This window comes from Cottoperca gobio, chromosome 9, assembly GCF_900634415.1.
Source record: "Cottoperca gobio chromosome 9, fCotGob3.1, whole genome shotgun sequence".
In the NCBI taxonomy this organism is placed as follows: domain Eukaryota; kingdom Metazoa; phylum Chordata; class Actinopteri; order Perciformes; family Bovichtidae; genus Cottoperca; species Cottoperca gobio.
Window position 1 is genome coordinate 5,241,147 of NC_041363.1, and position 23,374 is coordinate 5,264,520.

A 23,374-nucleotide genomic window follows, 5' to 3' on the forward strand; every position below is an offset into this window, starting at 1 on the left:
CAATGCTGCTCTATATATAGCACAACCGTGCTCAAAGTGCTTTTTGTGGAGTAATTTCTGCAGTATTTTTATAGACACAATTATATGTTCATCAGCTTTCAAGAATCACTGGCTGGTGGGTACCTTTGTCTCTGCATTGATTGAATAAATTGGAATGGTAAAAAAGAAAAAATAGCTCATTGTTATTGTCATGAATAAACATAAATAATATCCTCAGGAGGACACACAACATGAAGAGTATCTCACTGAGGTATTATTCATCTGGAATATGCATGCAAAATCCATTATATGTAAAAGTTCAAAACTGCTCTGCCAACGCTGGCCTTTTTAAAATGGGACTTTCACTGATCAAAGTGCAAAGTGCATTCAGATATTCTGGCAGCAGGAAACAACAAGAGCTGATCACTGCTGGCAAACAGAGAAAGGTGCTGCAGAGGAGGTGTTGCTGCCCAACGCACAGGGAAAGGGAGAAGTTTACATTTACACTTACAGTCTTTCTGGTGAAACAGAGGTAGCGAGTGACCTTGGATTTGAATAAGCCGTCCTTCCACAGGTCGGCGTCACTGCCATCTGTTGTTTGTGCAACCTACGTGAAAAAAAGAGAGGGGGGGGAAAAAAAACAAAGAGAGAAAGAAAACATGCAGAAGGTGGGATAAAGTTAATGTATGTATGCCATGAGCGTGTTGCTTTTGCCTCTTCCCTTGCATACTAGCCTTAATTAACGCTTGCCTACACTGGCGCTCCATCTCATTAGTGCTCTGCGTGGGTAAAAGAGTCTTACCCTCCAAAAAGATGGCTAAAAATATCATCCCTTGGGACCAGGCTGATTAAAGATACCCTGACAAGGATCTGCTCTAATAAGGAAACCAAACTTCAATGTGCTTCTGTGGGAAAGCAGGGATTATATTTGGAATATATATATATATATATATATTTTTCTTTTAAAACCTACCGTGATACCCCTTGAGCAACACACAGGTAAACTGAGAGCACTGCACACGCACCTTAAATAGGTTTACTGCTCGACTCCCTGTGTGGATTCTTTCTATCATTTAATGAGACAAGTCTTCTAAGAATGAAATACTGAGGATTTAAGGCTATCTGTTGTATGTATGCCTAAACAGGTAAAGACCTGAGCAACTTGGCCTTGGACAAAAGGCTCATTCATAGTTGTAAAGGATCAGTGGAGTCAGTTTAAAAAGAAAAAACTCAGATTGAATCATATTGACAGCATGTAGGCACCACAAGTCAAGCTCAAGGTCCAACACCACATTGCTATGTAAATGTAGGTATGCAGGGGAGAATGATAAAGCAAAACATAACCTCTTCCATCGTTCCAGCAAATATGCTCGGCTGAAGCGTCATGTTCCATTGGCTATCATGTGAGAATCGCCTAAATAACTGCCAGAGTTATTTTCTAAAGGGATCCTTTACAAAGAAGAGTCAATCTAATGAGGTTCATTCAAATGAAGAAGTCATAGATCTCTGCACCCACCCACACACACACATTACCCCCTTGACAATAATGATGAATGACCTCGGTGACGGCGAGGGGGAAACATGGCATGGGGAGATTCATGAAAAACCACCAGTGACTAGCTGGGATGAGAGCAGAGACTAGAGTGGGGAACAGAGATAGATAGCGGGATGAGACAGAGAGAAAGAGCAGAAGATGAGGGGAGAGAGGGATTGCGGGGCGTCTCCAACAGCAGTTCCATGAAAGGTCCCAGAAGGAGCCTATACATCACCAGCCTCCTTCTTTCTTTACAAGACAACCCGTCTTGGCCACTTTTTCCAGGTCAGTAGCCAGCGCATCCTGTCAGCGTAAACAAAGGGCTCGCTTTGTGAAACCCAAAGTCAAGTTGAGGAGTAACGAGGGCACGGTCCTCCTGCGAGGCACCTCAGGCATCATCCTGCCACAGCCGCCGGCAGCAGGGATGCGACGCAGGTTGAATGTGAAATGGCAACTGCTGAGCCACGGCAGAGAAGGCATGTGTAAAGTTGCCGTGGCTCCTCTTTCATACTTTCAAGGCTGGCACTGTATGGCTCCATCACTACACACACACTTCAATGAGACGAATGCCACATGTCTGATAAGAAACATCCCGGCTCTGATATTGAAATATGGTTGTATCATTTGATTTAAATGCAATGACAGATTCAACTGCCACTTCCTAAAATCAAAAGCTTGCAGTGATCTGAAAAAGCCCACCTATGAAACAAGTCTTCAGGGGGTGCTGAATACTCCTGTGAAGGATCTCTAGAGACAGACACCACCAGCAAGTTACTGTGAAGCACTGAGAGGCAACAGCTGTGAATAAAAAGATATAAAGGCATACAATCAAAAACCCCTTGGGAGAGAAAGCAGGTGGAGAAGACATAAGAGAGGAGCAGGAAAACAAGCCAGTCCCGTCAAAGACAAACTCAAGAGAGAAATGTTTTGGATCCTTTCTCTAAACTGGTAATAGATACACTGGCTACTGACTACATATTCAATAACTACTGCAGAAGTTACTGTTGGAAAAGTTATTTCACTTTCAGCATTAGTTTTGACATTTTGGGAAATGTGCTTATTGGCTCACTTGCTGAGATTTAGATGAAAAGACTGATATAACTCTCAAGTCTGTGAATTAAGTACGGAGCTAACGTTAGAGCAGGGGGGGGGGGTGATTAGCTTAGCTTAGCTAAAGACTGGAAGCAGGGGGAAACAGCTAACTCTGGCTCTCTCCAAAAGTGAAGAAATACGGCTACCAGCAACTCTAAAGCTCCCGTATTAACACATCGTATCTAGTTCCTTCCATCCAATACAAAAACAAAAGATGTAAAATGAACAGATTGTAGTTCTAGAGGCATTCACGCTTTCTAAGTGTTTCTTGACAAACAACCATTTGTCTGTTTGCCCAGTAATTTAGTGCACTTAGTGTATAAATAAAAAAAAACTAAATACAACATGTATGAGTATTCTCCCTTCTTCCACTCTTCATGATAAGCTTAGCGCCTTCTGGCCCCATCTCCGGACTTTGCGTACAGACTTGATCGTGGTATCGATCTTCTCTTCTGACTCCTGGCAAGACAGCGAATGAGCTCATGTCAAACCATACCTTTAAAGTATAGATGCTCATTTAAAAAACGGACAAGCAGCTACTCTGTTTGTAAGCATGGACATCCTAGCTAATCATAAGCTAGTGCTATGCTTCCTCAAATAAACGTGTATTTCAGTGATGACTTTTTGGGGTTAACTTGTCAATTGTTCAGGTGAGTGGGAAATACACACAATATCCCCTTTGCAACCTTAGCACAGAGAGCAAATGTGCGTGAGTCTGCTCAGGGTGTTTGATGTTGGGTGGCTGCTGGTGCTTCAGCAAAGCTCCTGATCCCAGTGGAACAGTGTTTGATCTGGGCCTGTGCTCTCTTGTGTTGGAACAACCTGCTCAAGTTCAGAGATGTGAGCGCATCGTATCAGAGAGCAAAAGAGTTAATCAGCCCTTTGATCTGCTGTATAAAAAGTATGGTAAGTAAGGTAAGCAGTCTGCATTAAGGAGGATTTCTATAAGAAGTCTAGTATGAAAGGGGGGGGGGGAATCAATACAGCGTAATATCCTGAGACTTCCCCTTCTCAGCGCTACATTAGCACACTGATGCCGAGTGTTGATATTTTTGTTTGTATTTCAAGTCTGCAGATGAAAGACCACATCGTGATGTTCAAAAGATGTTCTTGAAGATGGGACAAATGCGTTTGAAATAGTGCTTCAGAGTCTGAAAAGCCTTGAATTTTAACTTGGAGGGTAACTTGTACTTGACTCTTTATTCATAGTTATTTTCATATGTTATTACCTTGAAGGATATGCTTTATTATTTACAAACCAAAGATTAACACAGACTGAAATATATCAGAAAATGTGATCAAATATAGACTTTAAGCTATCTGGAGTGTAGCACTGTTTGGTCACACAGACAGGAAGCAATGCAAACATTAACATCACACAAACACCAGACTAAGAGTCTACAGCCATGCTAATGTTTATCATGTAGTTTAGCAGTGTTAGCATGCTAACATTGGCTAATTAGCATGAACACAAAGTAGCCTACAGCTGAAGGTGTTAAGATTCACTCAAAGGATTTATCATGTGGGCATAATGCATATTTCTACCCAATGTCATGGCACACCAACCAATGTTTGTTTTTTCCCCTTTTCCGAATGAAGGGTCTAAGTACAGGGAACCCCGTTGAGGCACATTTGTGATTTGTGATATTGGGCTATATAAATAAAATTGACTTGACTTGACTTGACTTAATAAAACAAAATGTCGACCTCATGGTGGCACTAGGAGACAAGTCAGGGGATCACTTTAGCACAAAGTTGTGGAGATATTCACATTTCAGTGTGGACATAACTGACATAACTGACATAACTGACATAACTGACATAACTGACATTGATATCCCTAGAGCCACGCCACTAGCATGGCTAAAAAATAAATCACCATAATAAGCTATCGGGTTGAAATACTGCTTTGAATTTGAAATGGTTTTAGTTATTTTAGCCTACAACATTACGGTATTTATCAAAGTGCTTCAGTGATTATCAGACGTATGTACACTTGTTTGAACTATGCACTAGTCGTCTTTGTTTTTGTGGCAGTGTGGCAGTTGGAATTCATAATCCAAATCATGATCCAAAAAGCGTAATGAAGTTGATGCATGTAGTGACACAGAGAATATGTTTCATTCTTTGTAACATGTCTACAATTCATTATCTGAAGTACACACTCTTCCAAATTTGAAACCGCTGGTGTACTGCCTTGGGGTTAACAAAAAAAAATATTAACATTTGCTGAGCATTGATTTTACAGACAAACCATTAACAGCCAGGGACTAGCTTTTAGCCCTACAGAGCATGCAAAGTATTTGCACATCAGCTGAAATGTATTGGCGCACTGGAGCAGCAGAGGAGGAAGTCTGATGGGGTTTATCTCTGTTTGTCACTACCGTGTGGTGTGTACGCAGTTTCCCTGCCAGTGGCTGCGTTCTGATGCCAACCCACCATCATCTGCCAGAGATTAGAACAAGCTGGGTGTGTAGGGTGGAGCAGGAAGAGATAAAAACTGGGGGAAGAGGGAAGGTTTGGGGGCGTAGGGTGAAAGCAAGAAGAAGAAGTCTGAATAGGAAGCGAGAAAGAGGAAGAGAGATCTGCCCTTGAGGATGCAGTGTTCTTTGTTTAACTTTAACCCTCTCCAACTTTTAGACAACACAGAAAGGTTCACATAAAGCAGCTGATCCTGCACTACATCCTTACACAATACACGTCACTTGGTTATATGGGAAAAATGGGGGTAAACTAAAAAAAATTTGGTGGGCATCAACCAAACATCATTAAATCTTTGCCTCCGGTGTGTCTGAAATACTGGTGGCAACCAGCAACAATGTCAGGAAGGGAATCTTCCTAATCATCAAAGTAAACTTTATGAATAAGTCATCTCGAACAAAAAACACCTTGGAAGGCTGCCAACATCCTGGCTGTAAATTATGCTATAGCCTACAATCATTTACAACAACAGCAGAGAGCAAAGACAAAACAAAAATGTACCCACATAAAAGGATTATATTCCAGATTAAACTTTGGATATTATGTTGATGTATAACGCTGGCAAAACCTTTCTAAAAAATAAATAACTATTTTTCCTTTTTCATCTGTGGCTTTTACAGTAAAGGGGATGCAAACAACTATAGAGGCTTAATCCAATCATATTAAATCAAACTATGTGTGTTTCAAGACAGTTAAAATGAACACTCACAACATAGTAGCCATCAGGGGCCTTATTGAGAGAAGTGATTACTCCAACTGCAGAGATGGGGTCTGTGGGCAGCTGGTTGCTCACTTCAGACATGTCAAAGCTGTGTAAGAAAAACAGAAGAGCCTCATCACACTTTTGGCATTTCACCAGAACAAACGTACTATAATTATCCACAGTATGTTCATCTGGAAAGGAAAATTTAGATACATTAGGAAATTCATAAATATTAAAAGAATTGTGGTAAAATAAAAAAAATAAAAACCTGCACTTTGGGACATCAAGGGATTATTTCAAACGTGAAAACTTTTAATAAATACGCAAAATGCAGATAGTGAAACACAATGAGGATTGCACCCTTCAGGGTCATTAAATGGAGAATGGACAAGGTTTTTCTTGGCTAAAATGACCACATTATTGACTTCTTGATGAGGCTTATTAGGATCTAGAAGAAAAAGTGGCCCCCTAATCCAGGATCAAATGACAAGTGAGACCAATGACAAAAACAGCATTTGGAGACCACCCAATGACTTCACCAAATCACAAATTAGGGGGAGTGATCACATATTTTCAAGGAAGTCCCAATCAATTGCTATCTATTCCTGTCCAAGGGAATTTTTCCCTAATGGGTATGCAAGCCTTTTACAGGGTAAGTGGCTTTGCAATGGTTTCCTTACGCAATTTTATTAGATTAGGTTTAAAGCATTCTTGTACTAACTGACAAAGTTGCTGCATTCAATCTTGATGTTTACGAAATCTATTGCAATTAAGCAGATCAAATTAGGGGATTTACTCCAGAAACAGCTGTCTCTTTAACAAATGTTAGATAGCTGTACTTATTCAAATGAAACAGGATAGCAAATTAGCTAATAGAATGAAGGATCTCTTTGTAACATTAATTTGTTCAAAATGAGCTTTGTTTTCCTGCACAACATCAAGGCTTAGAGACTCATCCAAGCAGACCAAAGAAAAATCCATCCAAATGTATTTCCCACTCCCAGGTAAAACTCTGTATCCCTACACGGGATACAAACTTCAATGGTGTGTCTGTAATATTCAATACTGGGTTAATGATGACTACAGTAAACATGAAGCTTTATCTCCACACCAGGTATGTTAGCCATACTATAACTATATATGAGAGCTACACATTGGCACAACATGTAGAAGTTTACTAGCTAGCTAGCAAACATCTACAATGGCTATATAACATACATTACATGAATATCATTGTATTTTTGCTGTAATTATGACTTTCATTTTTTGTTATTTTGTCATTCATGAACTAATGATACAGTCTCAGTAGAAACTTAATATTAATTAAATTGGATAAGAAGATGCACAATTGGAAGTGCCACAAAAATAGTTAATAATATGCACTAACATGCTGTTCAACATCTGATGTAGTGCTAAACAGGAGAGCTCTGCAAATGTAGAGAAGTTGAACTAATGTTAAAAATGTACAGTTTATTGGCACATTGTCACTCTGTTATCCTCAGCTAATGCTAATGCTAATGCTAATTCATCAATAAGCAGCCAGTTCCGCATTTGCGTTGCTTGGTAACTAACGTAGGGATTTTGCGGACGCTATCTTAAAGTGGTAATGTACCACAATACAATGATGTACAATGTACAGCTTAGTGCTGTATTTCAAACATTATTAAATGTTGGCAAAGCTTTTTAAAAATGACATGACATTACTGTATGACTACATGTTTCACAGAAATCCACATGAGGACTCACGGCAGAGCTTTTTGTCGTCTATAAAAAATATATGTTTGAGTAAATAAATGAGTAGTAATTACTGTTAGACCACCGGAAACTATCTGGGCCGTTAGGAAGTGTATCTCAAATCCACAATAGTTGGGTTTTTGTTTACCTGGTTGAAACGTCTCCTGAGTGCTGCTGTCAACTTTTCAACTTCGGACCTTCGCCCCCCGCCAAACTGCCGGAAGTACTTACTTCCGGGTAGCACGGGTAATAAATGATTAACCACACACTTTGAATCCCCTTCTGTTATTTTATTTTTCATTTTTACTTCAGTTTACTTATTACAGGGGACAACTATTAACTGTGACTCCCCCCCCTCACTTCCCCCTAATTTATTGTATGTTATTTGTCTGTAGGCTATTGTTGTGGAAAGTCATTTTAATGTATCCTAATGAATCTTTTTGAAAATATTTTTATTATTTATGCTTATAGCTAAAAATGACTTGCTGATAAAAATCATAACATGCTGCTCAGTCAATGAGTTCAGCACAGAAGCACTGGATTCTTGACATCTAATACAACAGATGAGGACATCTTATGAAAGCACCATCAGATAGCTATATGAATGCTAAATGTGACAATTTACTTTGTCAGTGGGACTTGTGTGCACAAAGAGAATAAAGGCCCGAGCCAACAATGCCACACTGACTCGTGGGTGTATTTCTTTGCAATAACTTTTGAGATCCAATTTGGCTATGGTAACTAAATTAAGGTTGTGCTTCACTAAATGACTATCATTACGTAGATGTATCTACAGGTCATGCCTTCTGACAGTTAGTTGTCTCTCTAATCATCACATGTCATTACTGTAATCAGATAAAAGTAAGATAAAGAGCAATGTATTAGCTTAGTTGCAACATTAGGATGTCCATCTCCCAGAGTACAAAACTTGAAAGCCTCTCTGTAGACTGTCCAAAACACCAAGGGGCGACAGATGCTTTCCCATTGTCAAGTTTATTATTTCAACCCCCATCATAGCAATCAAATAAATTATTTCATTGTGCAACTATTATCCTAATTTATTTAAATCAAAGACTTGTTGCTCTGTTTTGTGACAGGGTGCCATATGCCAGTATGGTGTCTTCATTGTGGCCACACACTGTGAAATGTATTTATGGGTTTACATGGCTGCACATGATGTGATCAGTTTTCCCTTTTTTGCATTTTTATAGCGCTTCTATAATGAGAGAGGAGATGTTCAGAGGGAAACTAACACCTCATATGACCAGCAACTTTCACCACCTCCACACTTACTGTTGACGTTAATTAAAGAGGCTGTGTTTGCAGACAAGTGTTAGTTTCTAATTTTAATGTTTTTAATTATAAACAGGCAAATATGGCACTGCCTGTTTTTACAGCTCTTGTGTATTACATTCTGATTTTAGATGTCTCATCGTTTCAGTATATTTAGATGCAAATTAAACAACAAGCCTGCATACACCAGTAGCTGGTGCATGCAAACCACCTCTCACTTTGTTCCTCTCCTTGGTAACTCTAAAGGAATAGTTGAACCGATTAGCAAATACACAGTTTGGCTTTCTTGCTAAGAGTTTGATGAGAAGATCAACACCACTCTCTCTATATGTCTGAACCTAAATATAAATCCACCGCTGGTTAGCTTAGCTTAGCACAAAGACTAGAAACAGGGGGAAACAGCTAGCATTTCTCAAACTTACTATTTTATTAATGTTTGGGGTTAAACCTACAGTTGAACAATAGGAAGAAGTAATTTAAGTACAAATATTAAGAAGACATTAAATCAAATCATTGCCAATGAGTTTGTAATATTTTAATTTATTGCAAGTTCAGCTCAAATGTATTAGCTTTAGAGGTGCCGGTTTTGTTACCTTTGGACAGATGTTGAAGCTCACAGGGCTGAGAGTTTCTTTAGCCTTCATGTGCGCTGCGTGTCATTAAGAAAGTGATGGAGATCGTGATTAAAAGTGATAGTTATTACACACGATTAACAGAACAACTATTCACCACAACCTGCTGCCAAACAGTGTTCTTCAGATCATACCACAGCAGCAGAGCATGGATGTTCAGTTCACTGTGTGTCCAAATGAACATGTTGAAAGAGACTTTTATTTCTACAATAGTCTTACTTTGTCAGATACTGTAACACCATCATCCTCCTCCTCACAGACACAATCCTACAAACACATGCTTCCACATTGAGGTGTTGACAACCTACTGAAACAGGCATGCTCATTTAAAAAAATAAAGAATCCTTCACATGCCCCGGCAGAGAAGGTGTACACCTGCTAAAGTAATGCTCTAATTATGGAATAGGTGATGAAACACTCATCGAGAGTCTGGAGATATCAGCAACACATGCTAACTGTGAAAGCCATCAGCTATTACAGTGTTTTAATGTGCGGCACATCGCACGCTGAGGATTGTGGGGTAAGATGAATGATGGCTGTGGCAGATTTCTGTGGGGGAGCAGCCAGTGTAGGATGCATAGCATTACAGCTGGCATTTGGAAAAGGTTCATTAAAACTGTGATTTCTTTGTTCACGCTTTGTTTCCTGTGTGCTTTATGACACCTCTCAGTTAAAGTCGACCCCATAAACACTGGATCATCCGATACAAAATATCAAACACATATTCTGGTAACAATGTTGTAGCTGTGAGGGGTAATCAGTGTGTGACAGAAGAGCCCCTGGACCAAAATTATACCTCAGCGAACGACTTTGCACGCAAATGATAAAAAAAACAGCAAAGGTTTTCTTTTCGTGTGTAAAGGTCATTCACTGTGTTCTGTAATTTGCTGACACTAGTCTTGGGACCGAAGATGGAGATTTCTGTGTTGCCACCCCGAGAGTAATAATATCTCAACTTGGGAAATCTACTGCGCCCCAATGTCCCCCGTAACCCGTATGAACCCATTATGGGCTGTGTAGAAATCTGCAGGTCTCATTTCATATATGACCCTCACCCCCGTCCTCCTCCCGTTTCTGTCTACACATAAAGAAATCCCTGTGTCTCCTGAATAGCTTATAATAACAAGCTTTAAGAAGCTATACTCTTAGTGCCCCCATAGGATACGTCCTCGCAAGGCTCTATAATATCATGCTTTTTTTCTAATTAAAGGTCAGTTTGGTCCAGTCTCATTGTTGCCATGGCTGAAAAATCTCCTGAAACATGATGGCTTTGCCAAATGTGATTTAATTTTCCATTTATGCCATCTGTTTTCCTGGCCAAAGCACTGAATTGCACAAGTTGAAAAAGTAGGAACTGTCAGATTCAGTTTGTAATTCTTCACATCTTTCGGTGAAAAAAGAGGAGATGTCGTAAAGCTCCCATAGTTGATATATAACCTCCCAAGATCAATCAGCGGGTCTGTGTTTGACCTATATGGTGAATTCTTGAGAGTGCGTGCCCATGTCATGCATCTAGAGACAGTCAGTCTAACCGAAGTAATTTCTTTGGTAGTATTTTACATACGCTCATCTCTCACCAGCTTACACTTTATCGCTCAACTTATCATCAAACACACACATTCATACGTTCACATGCATCTGTGCATGTACACCACGCACATACGCATGCATACACACATATACTTTCCTCCGTCTGGTGGGGAGTCTGGACTGCTCCGACTGACTGCGCCTCACTGCCCTTGTGCAGTGGTGTGCCAGTTGTGCCTTCCCCCATCGCTGTGAATGCCACCATCTGGTGTGCCACGTGGACATCATAATCTCCCCTTAATTACATTAGCAGTGCAATCAGTTACTGCATTACAAGGCCGGGCGAAGAGCTTTTAAATCTTGGAGGAAATCATAAATAATTGCACTAAGTACCCAGCGCCAGATGTGCGTGCCAACTTGGCCGGCATGAGATAAATAGTAACCTCAACAACAGTGTTCAATATCGACTCTGCAAACATTTTTTGGGCAGTATGATCCTCTTGTTCTCTGCTCCCCGTCCCCGTCCCCGTCCCCGTCCCCGTCCTTTGGATTCTCTCACTTTGTGTGTCAAAGCACACGGAGAGGTTGGAGTCTATTGACTGTACAGTCGGTTACCTGTTGCTGCAGTATTTCCCTGCTGCAGTGTGACTGATGGCATCCAGGAAACAGTTTGTAACGAGGTGTTCACAGCGTCACCATTCAGTCCATTACTACACCCTTCAATCATTCCTCAGTCGTGTAATTAGATGTTTCTCAGGTATCTTGTCCTGGAAATTGAAATTCTTTATGGATTCTGAATACTTGAGCTAGGTGTGTGAGTGCAGGGCAGAGAGACATTACACGTGATGAGCCACCATCACGTCTTTCTCCTTGGAGGGGATGCTGCGTTGTGTCGCATGGTACTTTTCACTCATCTTCCTGTCATGTTCTCGGCTCCCAGGGCGGCTCACGCTGACACACATCTCACTCACTTCATTGCCAGCTTACAACTCTTCCTCTTTCCCAGTGGCTAGATGGGGCATCATGTTATCCAGTGTCAATACACCAGTGGTCACCAAAAGACTCTCCAATTAAACTTTGAGTAGGAGGCAATAATAGACATTTTCCATGTAAAACATCTTGACTCGTTAAAGCAGGAGAGGCACAGGTTTAACTAATAACTCTAACGAGTGGGAAAGCTGCACCGCCTTGCAACTGGGTTAATTAAATTGCATGCAGCCGTTGTTAATGTTATTCAATGCACATGTGTTTTTCTCAAAGTAACCTGCAGTGAAAAAAGTCTATTGTAGTTTACGCTGCAGAATTATATGAAAAAATAAATAAAAAAGATTATTTGCTGATCTACAGCATCACCTTATCATCCCCGTCCTTTACAAACTTCACTTCCCGTACTGTAAGTGTAGATATAACTACGCTGTATTTACGCCTGCAATTTAGTGTTTACACGTGTGTCCTGAAGGTGTTCATGATAAACACATCATTGCCCTTTACTGAAAGTATTCTGGTAATAAAGGTTAAAGAAAACATGAAAAGAATTGACCTAGAATGTCAAAGTAAAGAGATTTAAACTGTGTGAATGAACAGCGTTGTAACCTTGATGTTTCTCGCCACAATGACCCTGAAGAGATAAAGTTAATTGTTTTCTTAACTTGCGTGTACACTCTCTTGAACCTTTTTGTTTCTCATAATATGTTCATATCATTTAACTCAGAAAGTCTTGTAAGTGCTCCAAAGGATCCAAATGCATCTTTTACTTCTTGCACCCTGGATGCCAGAGGTGACTGAAGTTAAAACTCATTTATTTGCGTCCCCTTCTTCCCTGTGCTGATGTTGTTTCTCTGTGTGCCATGTCGATTCTCTTTTAGTCGGATTAAGTGTTGGAGATTCTCTGTGTTCATGATGAGGTCAAATATTTACCGCCATTTGTGTTTTCTAAGAAGAAAGCGTGTTAATAAAAGAAAGACTCGCAGCGTGTGGCATGGAGACGCACTCTCACCGTGTAAATAAGATACAAAATTCACAAAAAGGCACCTTGACGATCTATCTCCTGGATGGAGATATTGATATTAACACGTACAATGCCCAATTCAATTTGATCTCAATCTGGCCTTCAAAGTGCTATTTAAATGAACGGGTGTCTTTTCAACTAAACAATGTGAGAGGTGGGGGGTGGTGTGTGTGTGTGTGTGTGTGGGGGGGGGGGCACAGCAGAGTGAAGAAAGAGAATTACAGATATTGACTAAATACGTCTTATCATTTATCATAATTTCTCCATCCACTTTGTCACGGCTTCAGCATTTAAGGAAGATAGATGATACAAGATGTTGTCCTCTCTTTCATACTTTCCATGCTCCAGGAAGTGTGTCCAATATGGACTTACTTTACCTCTTTGCAATTCAGTTGGCATGCGTTTGTCACCGTCTCAGCATGCCGTGTATCTCGTGCTTGTTTTTCTACTTGCTGTGCTACGGGACATCTGGCATTTGGACCTTTAACCTTTATGATAAAGGATGCATTTCATGAGCGGCAATATATCTTACTAATAACAAATATTTAGAGGGCAGCGTGTCAAATTACTACACGGGTGTTTTAGTTGACTAAGCGGTTGATATATGTTCTTCAGGGAGTTTTTGAAGGCGCCACAATGTCAGTGTAGTGTCATTAAGAAGCAAGGCTTTGAAAGGTGTGGCATTTGCGATTTTGCGTGCCTGGTGGGCTTTATGCTGAGGTGGTGGGCTCGGCAAGGGCGACCATTAATATCTTGGAGGGAATATTCCCTTGGTGAGGTGACTGGTTGGAGAAGGTCCTGCTCCGGAGCAGACACCTACAACATGAAAGTTCAAAAAAGTGCTGAGCGTGAGCTCGACTAGCAGCAGCCATCTGCTCCCCTGCTAACTAATGCAAAATATCCACCGTGGACAAATCTCCAGGAGGGATGTGATCTAGTGTCCAATTTTTCTTCCAGGAAGGAGCTTCCTCCATCTAGAATTAATCATATCACACATACCGTATCACCACAAAGAGTTATTAGTTTAATAAGATGTAGTGATATGCTTTAGCTATCACAACAGTTTATTTCTTGTTCTTCATACAGTGATTTCCACATCTATTATACACGCAGGACTTTGTCACTCAGCTCTCTTATGTATTTGAATATGTTGTTTGCCCCGGTGTGGTGATTTACAGGGAACATTTGATCAGAGCTAGCCAAGCAAGCCTGGTCCACCAGGGAGCCAGGCATTTTATAAGGGTATAAATAATCAATGACACTGCATCTGTAATGGCCTGTAATGCAGTTTGTTAACTCCCCCACTTCACCCCGCCCCCACCCAGAGCGCCGCGTTTGTTGCTCAAACAATGGGAGCGGATTGTCACAGCTAATTGACAAGGCAGGGGAATCTCTCTTTAGCTGTCTGTCTGTCTGTCTGTCTGTGTTAGTCTGACTGCCCACGACTCCTCTTATATCATGCAGCAGGACACCTTTTAGTTTCGTGGAGCAGCTTTGAGCCACGTGTGAATGCGGCGTGTGTGTGCGTGGAAAATAAAAGTAATAAAGTCCATATTGAATAACAACCTATGCATGCAGAGTTAGATTGATTTCATCTGATTTCTTTTGTGTCTTTTCAGCTGTTTATTATTATGTGCGTCAATCCTAGATTAACTTTTATTGATCAATTATATACAGAAAACCCACAAGGGGCTTAAAACATCTGCCAAAGAGTTCAATTCTGTGACCTCAAATGCCAGACACATGTAAGCCTTCTTTAATGAGTGTGCTTAGTGAATGTTTCTAATAAGTTAAAAGAGGAGCTCTGTAATATCTGATCTTCAAAGACATCACTGTTCCATCCATGTCTCATATTTCACATAACAACCCCCCATCAAGTACACTCCCCCGCCTCCCCCATAACGCATGCATACACCCACAGCCGAACATGCATACATATTTTGAGTTGCACCCCTCCCCCCCAATCTCACCCATGAGCCTCTGATTTCCATTATTATTAATATCTGCCTGTTTAATTTTCAGCTCTGTCATAATGTGTCGGCCTAAACTACAAGAGACAATCCCTTATTGATTACTTTCCCAGCAGCCCCGGCGCATGCCCCAGCTGATCACGCCTCTCATGCACAGACATCTCATGCATTTCAGATAATAAGCTGCTGCTCTGGAGTTGAAACAAATTGGATGTGCAGTCAGTCACTGTCCAAGTGAATCATGTTGCAGTCTGTCAGTGGACTAGGCTTGGATTATCATCTTACCCAAGCGAGGCAAAAAAAAAGAGGGAGAAAAAACGCCACGAGCACCTGCCATGATGACAGGGTGGTATATGTGAGCATGACTCCCACATTGTTGCTGATTTGATTATTGATCACCCTGCATGCTGCGATATCTCATGTATATTCATGTTCACAAAGTTATGCACAAACACGAAGGCACTTTCTCCCAACATGTTGACAAAGGAAGACGAGACGCGACCGAGATAAAAGAAATATTTGATATATTTGACATCCTTATGTGAAGTTGTCTTGATAACGAGAAAGTTCTCCCTCATCAACAGACTGTCTTTTTTTCTATTTTTCATTCATTCAATTAAAAAAGAATTGCTCTTTTTCTTTATTTTGACAAAGTTTCGGAAACAAACAAACATACATTCCCTCAGCGTTCATGGTGCATATGTGCTTTAGGGTATTGTGAGCGCAAAGTACCGGCTTTCAGCATTGCAGCTGATGGCATTTGGAAAAGTTCCCATGAGAAGAAATGTGACAAGATATGAATGAAACAAGTCATTAGTCCTCTGAATCAATGAGGGGTAAAGGCCTTATTAGAGGCAAACTTTTGTTTACATGACAATTTAATACAATATCAGAAAATGGTGACACAAACAGAAGGATCAGCGATGAAATCTCTTGTTTATGCACCATATTTTCAGAGCTGTCAACAGCAATCTCTGCAGCATGACAGCGCTTGTGAGCTTACAATAGTAGATGCTAGAACACCATGCTCTGCGCACATGTTACACTGTACATGGACAAGGCGTACACTCTGCCAGAAACTATATCCAACAGCAAACAATGGCACCATTGTATTAACTTGCGTTTGGATTCTGTAACAGCAAGGAAATAAAGCATCCTGTCACCCTGGACCTGGCTCCGTTTCAAATTCACTGCACTTTCACGTTGTGGAAATCAAAAAGGGAAGTTTTTCAGAGTTTCACGGGGAGACATGATTAATAATACATCAGGATTATAGAGCGCAGACTGTGCTGTACCGACTTTAATAAGTCCGTGGAGGGAAAACAAACCCAGACTGTAAAAGCAACCGCACTCTCTGCCTGCAAAACATCTGCATTTAAACACCAATAAATCTGCATTTTCCCCCTCAGCGTTAAGCATAAGTTCATTGCTAATGATTGAAATACACGCCTAAATGTACTCATAGCTAACATGTATGGCTGCTTGTCTCACACTTTTCACAAACAATATGAAATAATGGTTTTATTTGGAGAAGTACACCTGAGCTACTGCGGTTCGCTGCGAAAACCCTGAGAAGTAGAATAATTGGCACCCTGGTGTAAGGCTCCCTGTGTTTGGTGCCAGCTGTTTAAAATATGGATGATATTGTTTTCATTGCCGGGCTTTTATTGAGTTCCACTTGGTCCGTGCAGCATAATCCTCTGACTCTGACCTTTTCTGCCATGTGGGAAAAGTAAATAAACAAGGCACTGATGTATTTCCTCTGTTACCAGAGGAGCTGAGCAGCAGCTTTTCAGTTGATCATATTCAGGTGTCTGGATTCAGAGAGCTGTCTGCGGCTGCCTATAGAGCGGTGAGATACCTTTTTTCTGTGGAACAGGCTGAGAATAATAGATGATGGGGAGGAAGAGAAGAATTTATTGACAACTGTGATCGGTGTATAGCATTTGCTCTCTGGCGTAATCCGCCTGCTAGCAAAACTACAGCATGTTTACCGTGAGACGTTTGAGTCTGAGCATTCTTTAAAAAGTGCAGGAGAAACAGAGTTAAAGTGCAATTTAAAAATGCATCTTTGAGACGCTGATGTGATTCATACACTGAGATTTGCCAAAAATGAACAAGCGCTCGTAGGAAAGAGCCGAGTTCTGGCACAAGTTGTCCGAAACAGTAAATTCTCCTCCCGCCTCAGATATGACATGTCCAGCACAGCGGCTGTGTACAGTACGTGGGTATCACACTAATCTCATTGCATTATTCCACTCATGACCATCGGTTGTTAACTCTTGCATAAATACATAGATAAGAAAATGATTACATTTAAGTCAAGTCTTTCTCGTTCTCCACTGTCTCCTTAAATCATGCACAAATGTGATAATTACCCACACCAGGCCAAAAGGGCCCATCACTGCCACTTTGAATCCAATAAACGCCACGACCTGATCACTATAATTGACCATCTATCAGGGTCATTGAGGAGTCCAATGTTGTTAACCGCCGCTTATAATCCCTCTTGATCATTGCTAATTACAGAAAGTGGGAGAAACCGATATTCCAGATACGCAGAGAGCAGCTGCCAACCATTTCAGAGAGGTGGGATGGGATGTTTTAATATCAGTTAGTTTGAAAAAAAAATGACGCTCCACAATCGGCCTCTTAATATAAGTATTGGGGTCCGATGTGAACTAAATGTTCAGCTAAAATTAGAATAGTTTTAGTTTTAGCTCGTCGGTGTACCAATTACCCTCGAGCAACACTGTCAATCAAATCTGATCATCCGCAAGGAGATTCACTTTTCAACTTGTTTTCAACTGTTAGACTCTTAATTAATAACAACTTTAACTGATTGCTGCTCATTTAGTCCCAATTATTTAATGTTATACAGAAATACTTTGATTTAAAACCAAGTTTTCTGAGGCTGTAAGGAGTTTTACATTGTAAGAGCTCACCTGCGTCCGCACCAGTCATAGCTGTGATTTGCTTTCGTTTAGTTTTCCGTGGTAAATGAGATCATTTAATCTACAAATGTATTATATTGTAACACATTTAACTTGGTGTTATACTTAAAGGCCTGTTAAATAAGAAAGCCTTTTGATTTACTCTGGGGAGAACGGCCGTCTGGTCGTGAATTTCATTTAGCCCTGGAACATTCTGTGAATATGAGGCGCACTCTGTCAAGTTTTACACAGATGTCACGTTTGCAGATGACCTCTAATGACATTTTGAATAAGCCTAAATATGCACACACTATAAAAGCATATTGCTACCTTTTTTTAATAGTTCACATTTAAAAATGACATTGCCTCTGCTAGCATTTGCACTCCATTTCTCCCAGTGTAGTCTTCTTACTGTACTGTTCACTGGGGCAACAAGTCATTGAGAAAATGTACAATTTATTGAACTTTTATGGAAAGACCCTTACCCCTTTCACCACCGCACAATTACGTAAAAGCCATCTAGCCCTTGAGTAACCCTTTTTATAGTAATTCATTTATGACTCTGGTTACAGAAGGGATGCCTCTGCTGCCACAAACACCCTAAAACATGTGTGGATGGCATGAGGATGAAATCCACAATGCACTGAAGGGCACAGCTTTCATCAAGACATTCTTGCTTTTCTTCATAAGCACGTCATAAAATATATCATTCCGCTTTTTTTACAATCGACTTGTTTCATTACAAAGTTGTACATTTTATTTCCACGAATGGAAATGACACAACCAAGGCTCATTTGGGGGGTTTTTTTTGACAAAAAAATGTTTTCCCTTGATAGAAAACATGCCGCTCAGATGGCTCATTTCAGAGAGGGAGGGGGAGAGCATTAGAGGACGGACAAACTAAAAGAAGACAGGAAACGACGCGACAGACACAGGAATAAAAAGGAAAATGAGACAAAAAGATTGAGTGAGTGGTCGAGAGCCTCCTATAGTCTGTCCTGAGATGAGCATGATGATTGCACCCACATTCCACTGCAGAGCTTAAAACCCTTGGAGGCTTCTGGAATGTGAAAACCTTCTTCTTCTCTCTTTATAGTACAACACTTAGGCAGCGTACCACTTCTTTTTTTTCCCTTCTCCACCCTGAACATTGCTCACATCGCTGTTCCCTGAAGCTTGAAAGCACAACATTTCTCAGCCAGCAACTCCCACTGGGACTAAAGCCCAGAGATGGAAATGCAAAGGATATGTTTTATTGGACAGTTGCAGACAAATAAATCTAAATATGTATTTTGGTCATGTTTGTGTGCCGACTGCATCCTGAGGGAGTTTAAATGATTATATGACATAAATAACGCCGCTGTAGCATGATATTAGGTCATATGTTTACATACATGGACCTAAGGTCAGGGAAGAAAATAAATCCAAACGCTATTTCTCTCTTCTTGTGAAGTGAACATTGTTTTGCTAGCATACATACATGGTGCTTGAAGCCATGCTTCCCAGTGTGCACGGACTATTAATGAGAGATGGAACCATACAGTCGGATAAAATATACATACTTAAGTGGATAAAAGTCATAGCTGTGTTGAGGCCTGCCAGCGAGCCACAAATCAACCTGTCCAGCGTGTGTGTGTATGTGTGTGTGTGTGTGTGTGTGTGTGTGTGTGTGTGTGTGTGTGTGTGTGTGTGTGAGGGGGGGGGTCACCCTGAATGAAATGGTTTAGGCTCACTGATGTGCGCAAAGGAAAGTCAATGGGAGGTGTCAATGAGAGGGCAGGCGGGGACTCCTGCAATCACATGTCCTGTGATTGACATGGCCTAACCTGGGGGGCTGTGTGAGATGTCAACATAGTGCAGCCCCTTAATATGGCCCCAGCTGACGTCCCCTCACAAGGAGCGCAGCGAGTTATGGGTCAAGACTGTAGGTTATGCGACATCCCTTTGATGATGTCTTACAGGGCAGTTATAGGCTTTCATTTAAATTGTTTTCATTCTTTTACTTCATTTTGTGAGATTGTAAAGAGAAATATATTAAGTATAGTCACAAATTGGGCGTTACAGTGGAAGAATATTTATTTTTCCAGGCCTGCTTTTAGATCACTAATCTCTCAGCAGGCTAGCGTCAATGCCTATTAGTATTGGCATATCCGTTCTGATTGATGATTTTCTTCCACCCACTTTTTGGTGAAGTTGATGGAAAATGTCATCTCACTTTCCATTACAAAGCTTCTAAGAAACGCTCGACTAGGATCTTATTTTGTACTAGAAAATTGCCATAATAATGGCTGACATGATTATTATACTTTTAAAACGTGCTGGTGCAGCGTTGTTTGGTGTTTGTATGCCCTGGAAAATCTATCACAAGGAAGAGATTTAGGCTTTATTATTGTACGTATACTCAATACTTCAATATTTTCCCAGAGTTTTAATTTAACGTCCTTTTTTTAATGTACCTCATTTTCAAATAAAATACCAATATTTGTAAAAAAAATATTTTCTCCTTCCCAAGACTCCACTACAATAACAAAGAAGAAACACTCATGTGCTCCAACTTCCCCATGTCTTTGAAGGTAGAGCAAACTTGGGTGGGGGTGGAATGGCGGCCTGTGGCAAACTGCACTTCAGAGAATTCAGCCCCCTTTCTCTTTCTGCCACATGTGACAAGTGAGCCATGCAGCTTTGCAGAATTATATATCTGTGTGTCTAATTATTTCTTTTCAAGTCCATACAATAAAAGACTGCATGCTTTTCTCTTGCCTGGGCTAGGACAGCAGGAGGAGTGCCCTCCAAAATATTCCCTCTCATGCCTCTGACATGCACATCTGTCTGCACGTCAGCAGAGCAACTTTCTCAAAGTCTTTGGTTTTAATGAAAGAGATCTAGGAGCTACAAATGCAATAGGTGCTGTGATGACACATTTCAATTCCATTGTGCAAATAGAATCTCTCAGACTTTCTTTTAATCTTTATTACGCACTGCTTCACAGTTCAAACTGCAGCGACGACGTCAGACAATCGCCCTTCAAAACAAGACGTACCACACAGACTGTATTGCGATAAAGGTGTGTTACATGGAAACGCATGTGGAGAATATCGGCCGTTATCGTAGCAGCAGAAATATTGAAATTGTTTGCATTTATATAAGTTATTTTTTGATATCTCACACAAGTAAAAATGTTGCATGTTGATTGTGTTTTATGTTATGGAAGTGGACCATTTCTCCAGTATTTCTTGCAATGAAAGATGGCTGTTAGGAAATGCTTCTGCTGCAGTGCGGTCACAAGGGGGTAGCATTGACACAGTTGTTTAAGCCCTTTAGCAGGCAGCCCAGCAGCAGGACAAACTGCCTTTGATGTAATTGAGGTCTTAGACCTCTTAGAAAAGCATATATTGGTTTGTATGTGGAAATGTTCAAGGAACAATGGATTTCCATAAGTGGATGTAAAATCGTATTTGGAGCATCCCCAGCATGCTAACCACTCTCTAAACAATAAGAAAAAGGACTCCTTCAGGATGGGACGTGTAATTCCAAGGCACTTACAGGCTGGAAATGTAATGGAATGTAGCATTAGGATTAAATGTGTGACTAAAAGATACAGACTTGACTAGTTTTGGGCCCTTTCGTTGGTGATTCATTCAAATACATTTGTAGATATTCTCAGTTCTGCACAGCAGTGCTATACATCCTAATAGAAGTCAGCCAGCATCATAAAAGCACAGCCTTTTGTCTCTCTTTCAGTGGAGAGATTAAAAGTACATTTGTTTTTGCTATTGTTTAGAATCACAAATTTGATCTTTTTTTTGCCTTGAAAAAAAATAAAACTCAGAGGAAAGCAGGAGAATTATGACTTCCAACCTGTATAGATTAAGCTGTTAATTATCAATCATTCCACAGCCACACAAGTATTCCCCTAACTAACATTTCTCTCTATCCATCTTATCATCCGAAGTAATACTTAAGAGTACGAGTCTGGCAGGGACTCATAAATAAAGGTTACCTATTTACATATTCAGTTTATCATGAATATTGCATACTCTGTACATAAAAATTCAAATGCAGTGTTTATGAAATATGATCATGCAGCAAATGTGAGAAGACACCGAGCACAGCCCATTCATACACAGAGGGGATTTAGAGCAGCCCTCTGTGATTAATAAAGAATGAAATAGACATTAGACCTACAGAAATTAACTCCTGCTCAAAGACCTTTTGTTTGTCTCTTACCTTATTAAAAAAATAATATCTAAAGTATTATTATTGTTGTATTTATAATCCAAAATGTGTACTTTACACAGGGTTATAGATGGATTAACTAAGCTAGTGATATATTCAAACCTTACCTGTATCTATACCTCACCCAACACAATTATTCAGTATAAAATGACAACAATACCGACGTGTTCCTCCTTGTTCCACACGCTAGGAGAAATACAAGCACTTGTGCACGTAAAGTAAAGTAAAAGAATATACGCATACAACCACACACAGACACACACCGTGTAAGAGAAGCTGTTTGGTTTGCAGTTAAAACGGCTGAGGGGAATAACGGTATAAAGAAGCAAACATTGTGCAGCAAGTGTCTCATCTCCTCTCATGAACTAGTTAACCTGAAAGAATACGATCTACAAATGTGTTTCAGCAAAAGCAAATTACCTGGGTTTTGTGGAGGGGAACTAATCTCTCCAAGCATGACACTGGACAGGAAAGGCCTCTTACTGTTATTATGATGTGTCGGCTTGTGTTAGATGGAGGGCCTTGATGGCCGCATCAGGAAGGAGCATTGAAGCCCCTCTACCATGACAGCCCTCTGATGGATGTACAGGCGGTGGAGGGGCAGGGGAAGATGGAGGTTAGAAAGCTGGAGATGAGGAGGAGAAGGAGGGTGATATGAGATGCTGTGGGGGTTATATACAATAGTAAATACCTACAAATGCAGCGCATTAGCAGTAGGTGCAGAACCCGAGATAACATTAGCATGCACGATAAAGCTTTCAATTGGACAGGCCATCTCCGACACAAAATAAAGGCCCTGTGTGGGGAATTTTCAAAGCCTATTCCTTGTGACCTGTGATGATTTGTTCTCTATATGAAACAGACTGATGATACATTGAATATCATTTAGGGAATCAGAGTATCTGTACATTCAAGTTTGACACTTTGTGCAATGCCATAAATATTGTTGACACAATAGGAAACGAAACATAATTATGTACGACGGGGAAGGAAGTGGATTAGAAAAAGCGTACCAACAGTCTTCTGTGGAAGTCTTGTGTTTGTTGATTTGTCAAAGTAGCGATAGATAACATTTGTGCTTATAATATTAAAGTACATTTTAATTGCACAATGTAATGGCTGTAGAATAATGACACCATCAGTGTTGACAGTGGTTCCCTATAAGCTTTGCTTTCAGGATGCAATTACGTCTGCCTCCGGGTCACGATCTCCCTTTCACAATAAAAGCCCTTGACATATTCACTGCATCACT

The 23,374-nt window shown here is 40.5% G+C and overlaps 1 protein-coding gene across 1 annotated transcript in view; it reads right to left on the minus strand.

Moving 5' to 3' along the window:
- Positions 1 to 7,732, minus strand: part of mvb12bb (multivesicular body subunit 12Bb) — a 31,971-nt gene extending 24,239 nt beyond the window's left edge. Inside the window, exons 1-3 of the mRNA XM_029440342.1 lie at positions 7,672 to 7,732; positions 5,796 to 5,895; positions 491 to 586 (exon numbers count right to left, since the gene is read on the minus strand). Of these exons, the coding sequence (XP_029296202.1) occupies positions 491 to 586; positions 5,796 to 5,888 (189 nt within the window). The 5' untranslated portion in view covers positions 5,889 to 5,895; positions 7,672 to 7,732. The remainder of the gene's footprint in view (positions 1 to 490; positions 587 to 5,795; positions 5,896 to 7,671) is intronic.
- Between the last annotated feature and the right edge of the window lie 15,642 nt (positions 7,733 to 23,374).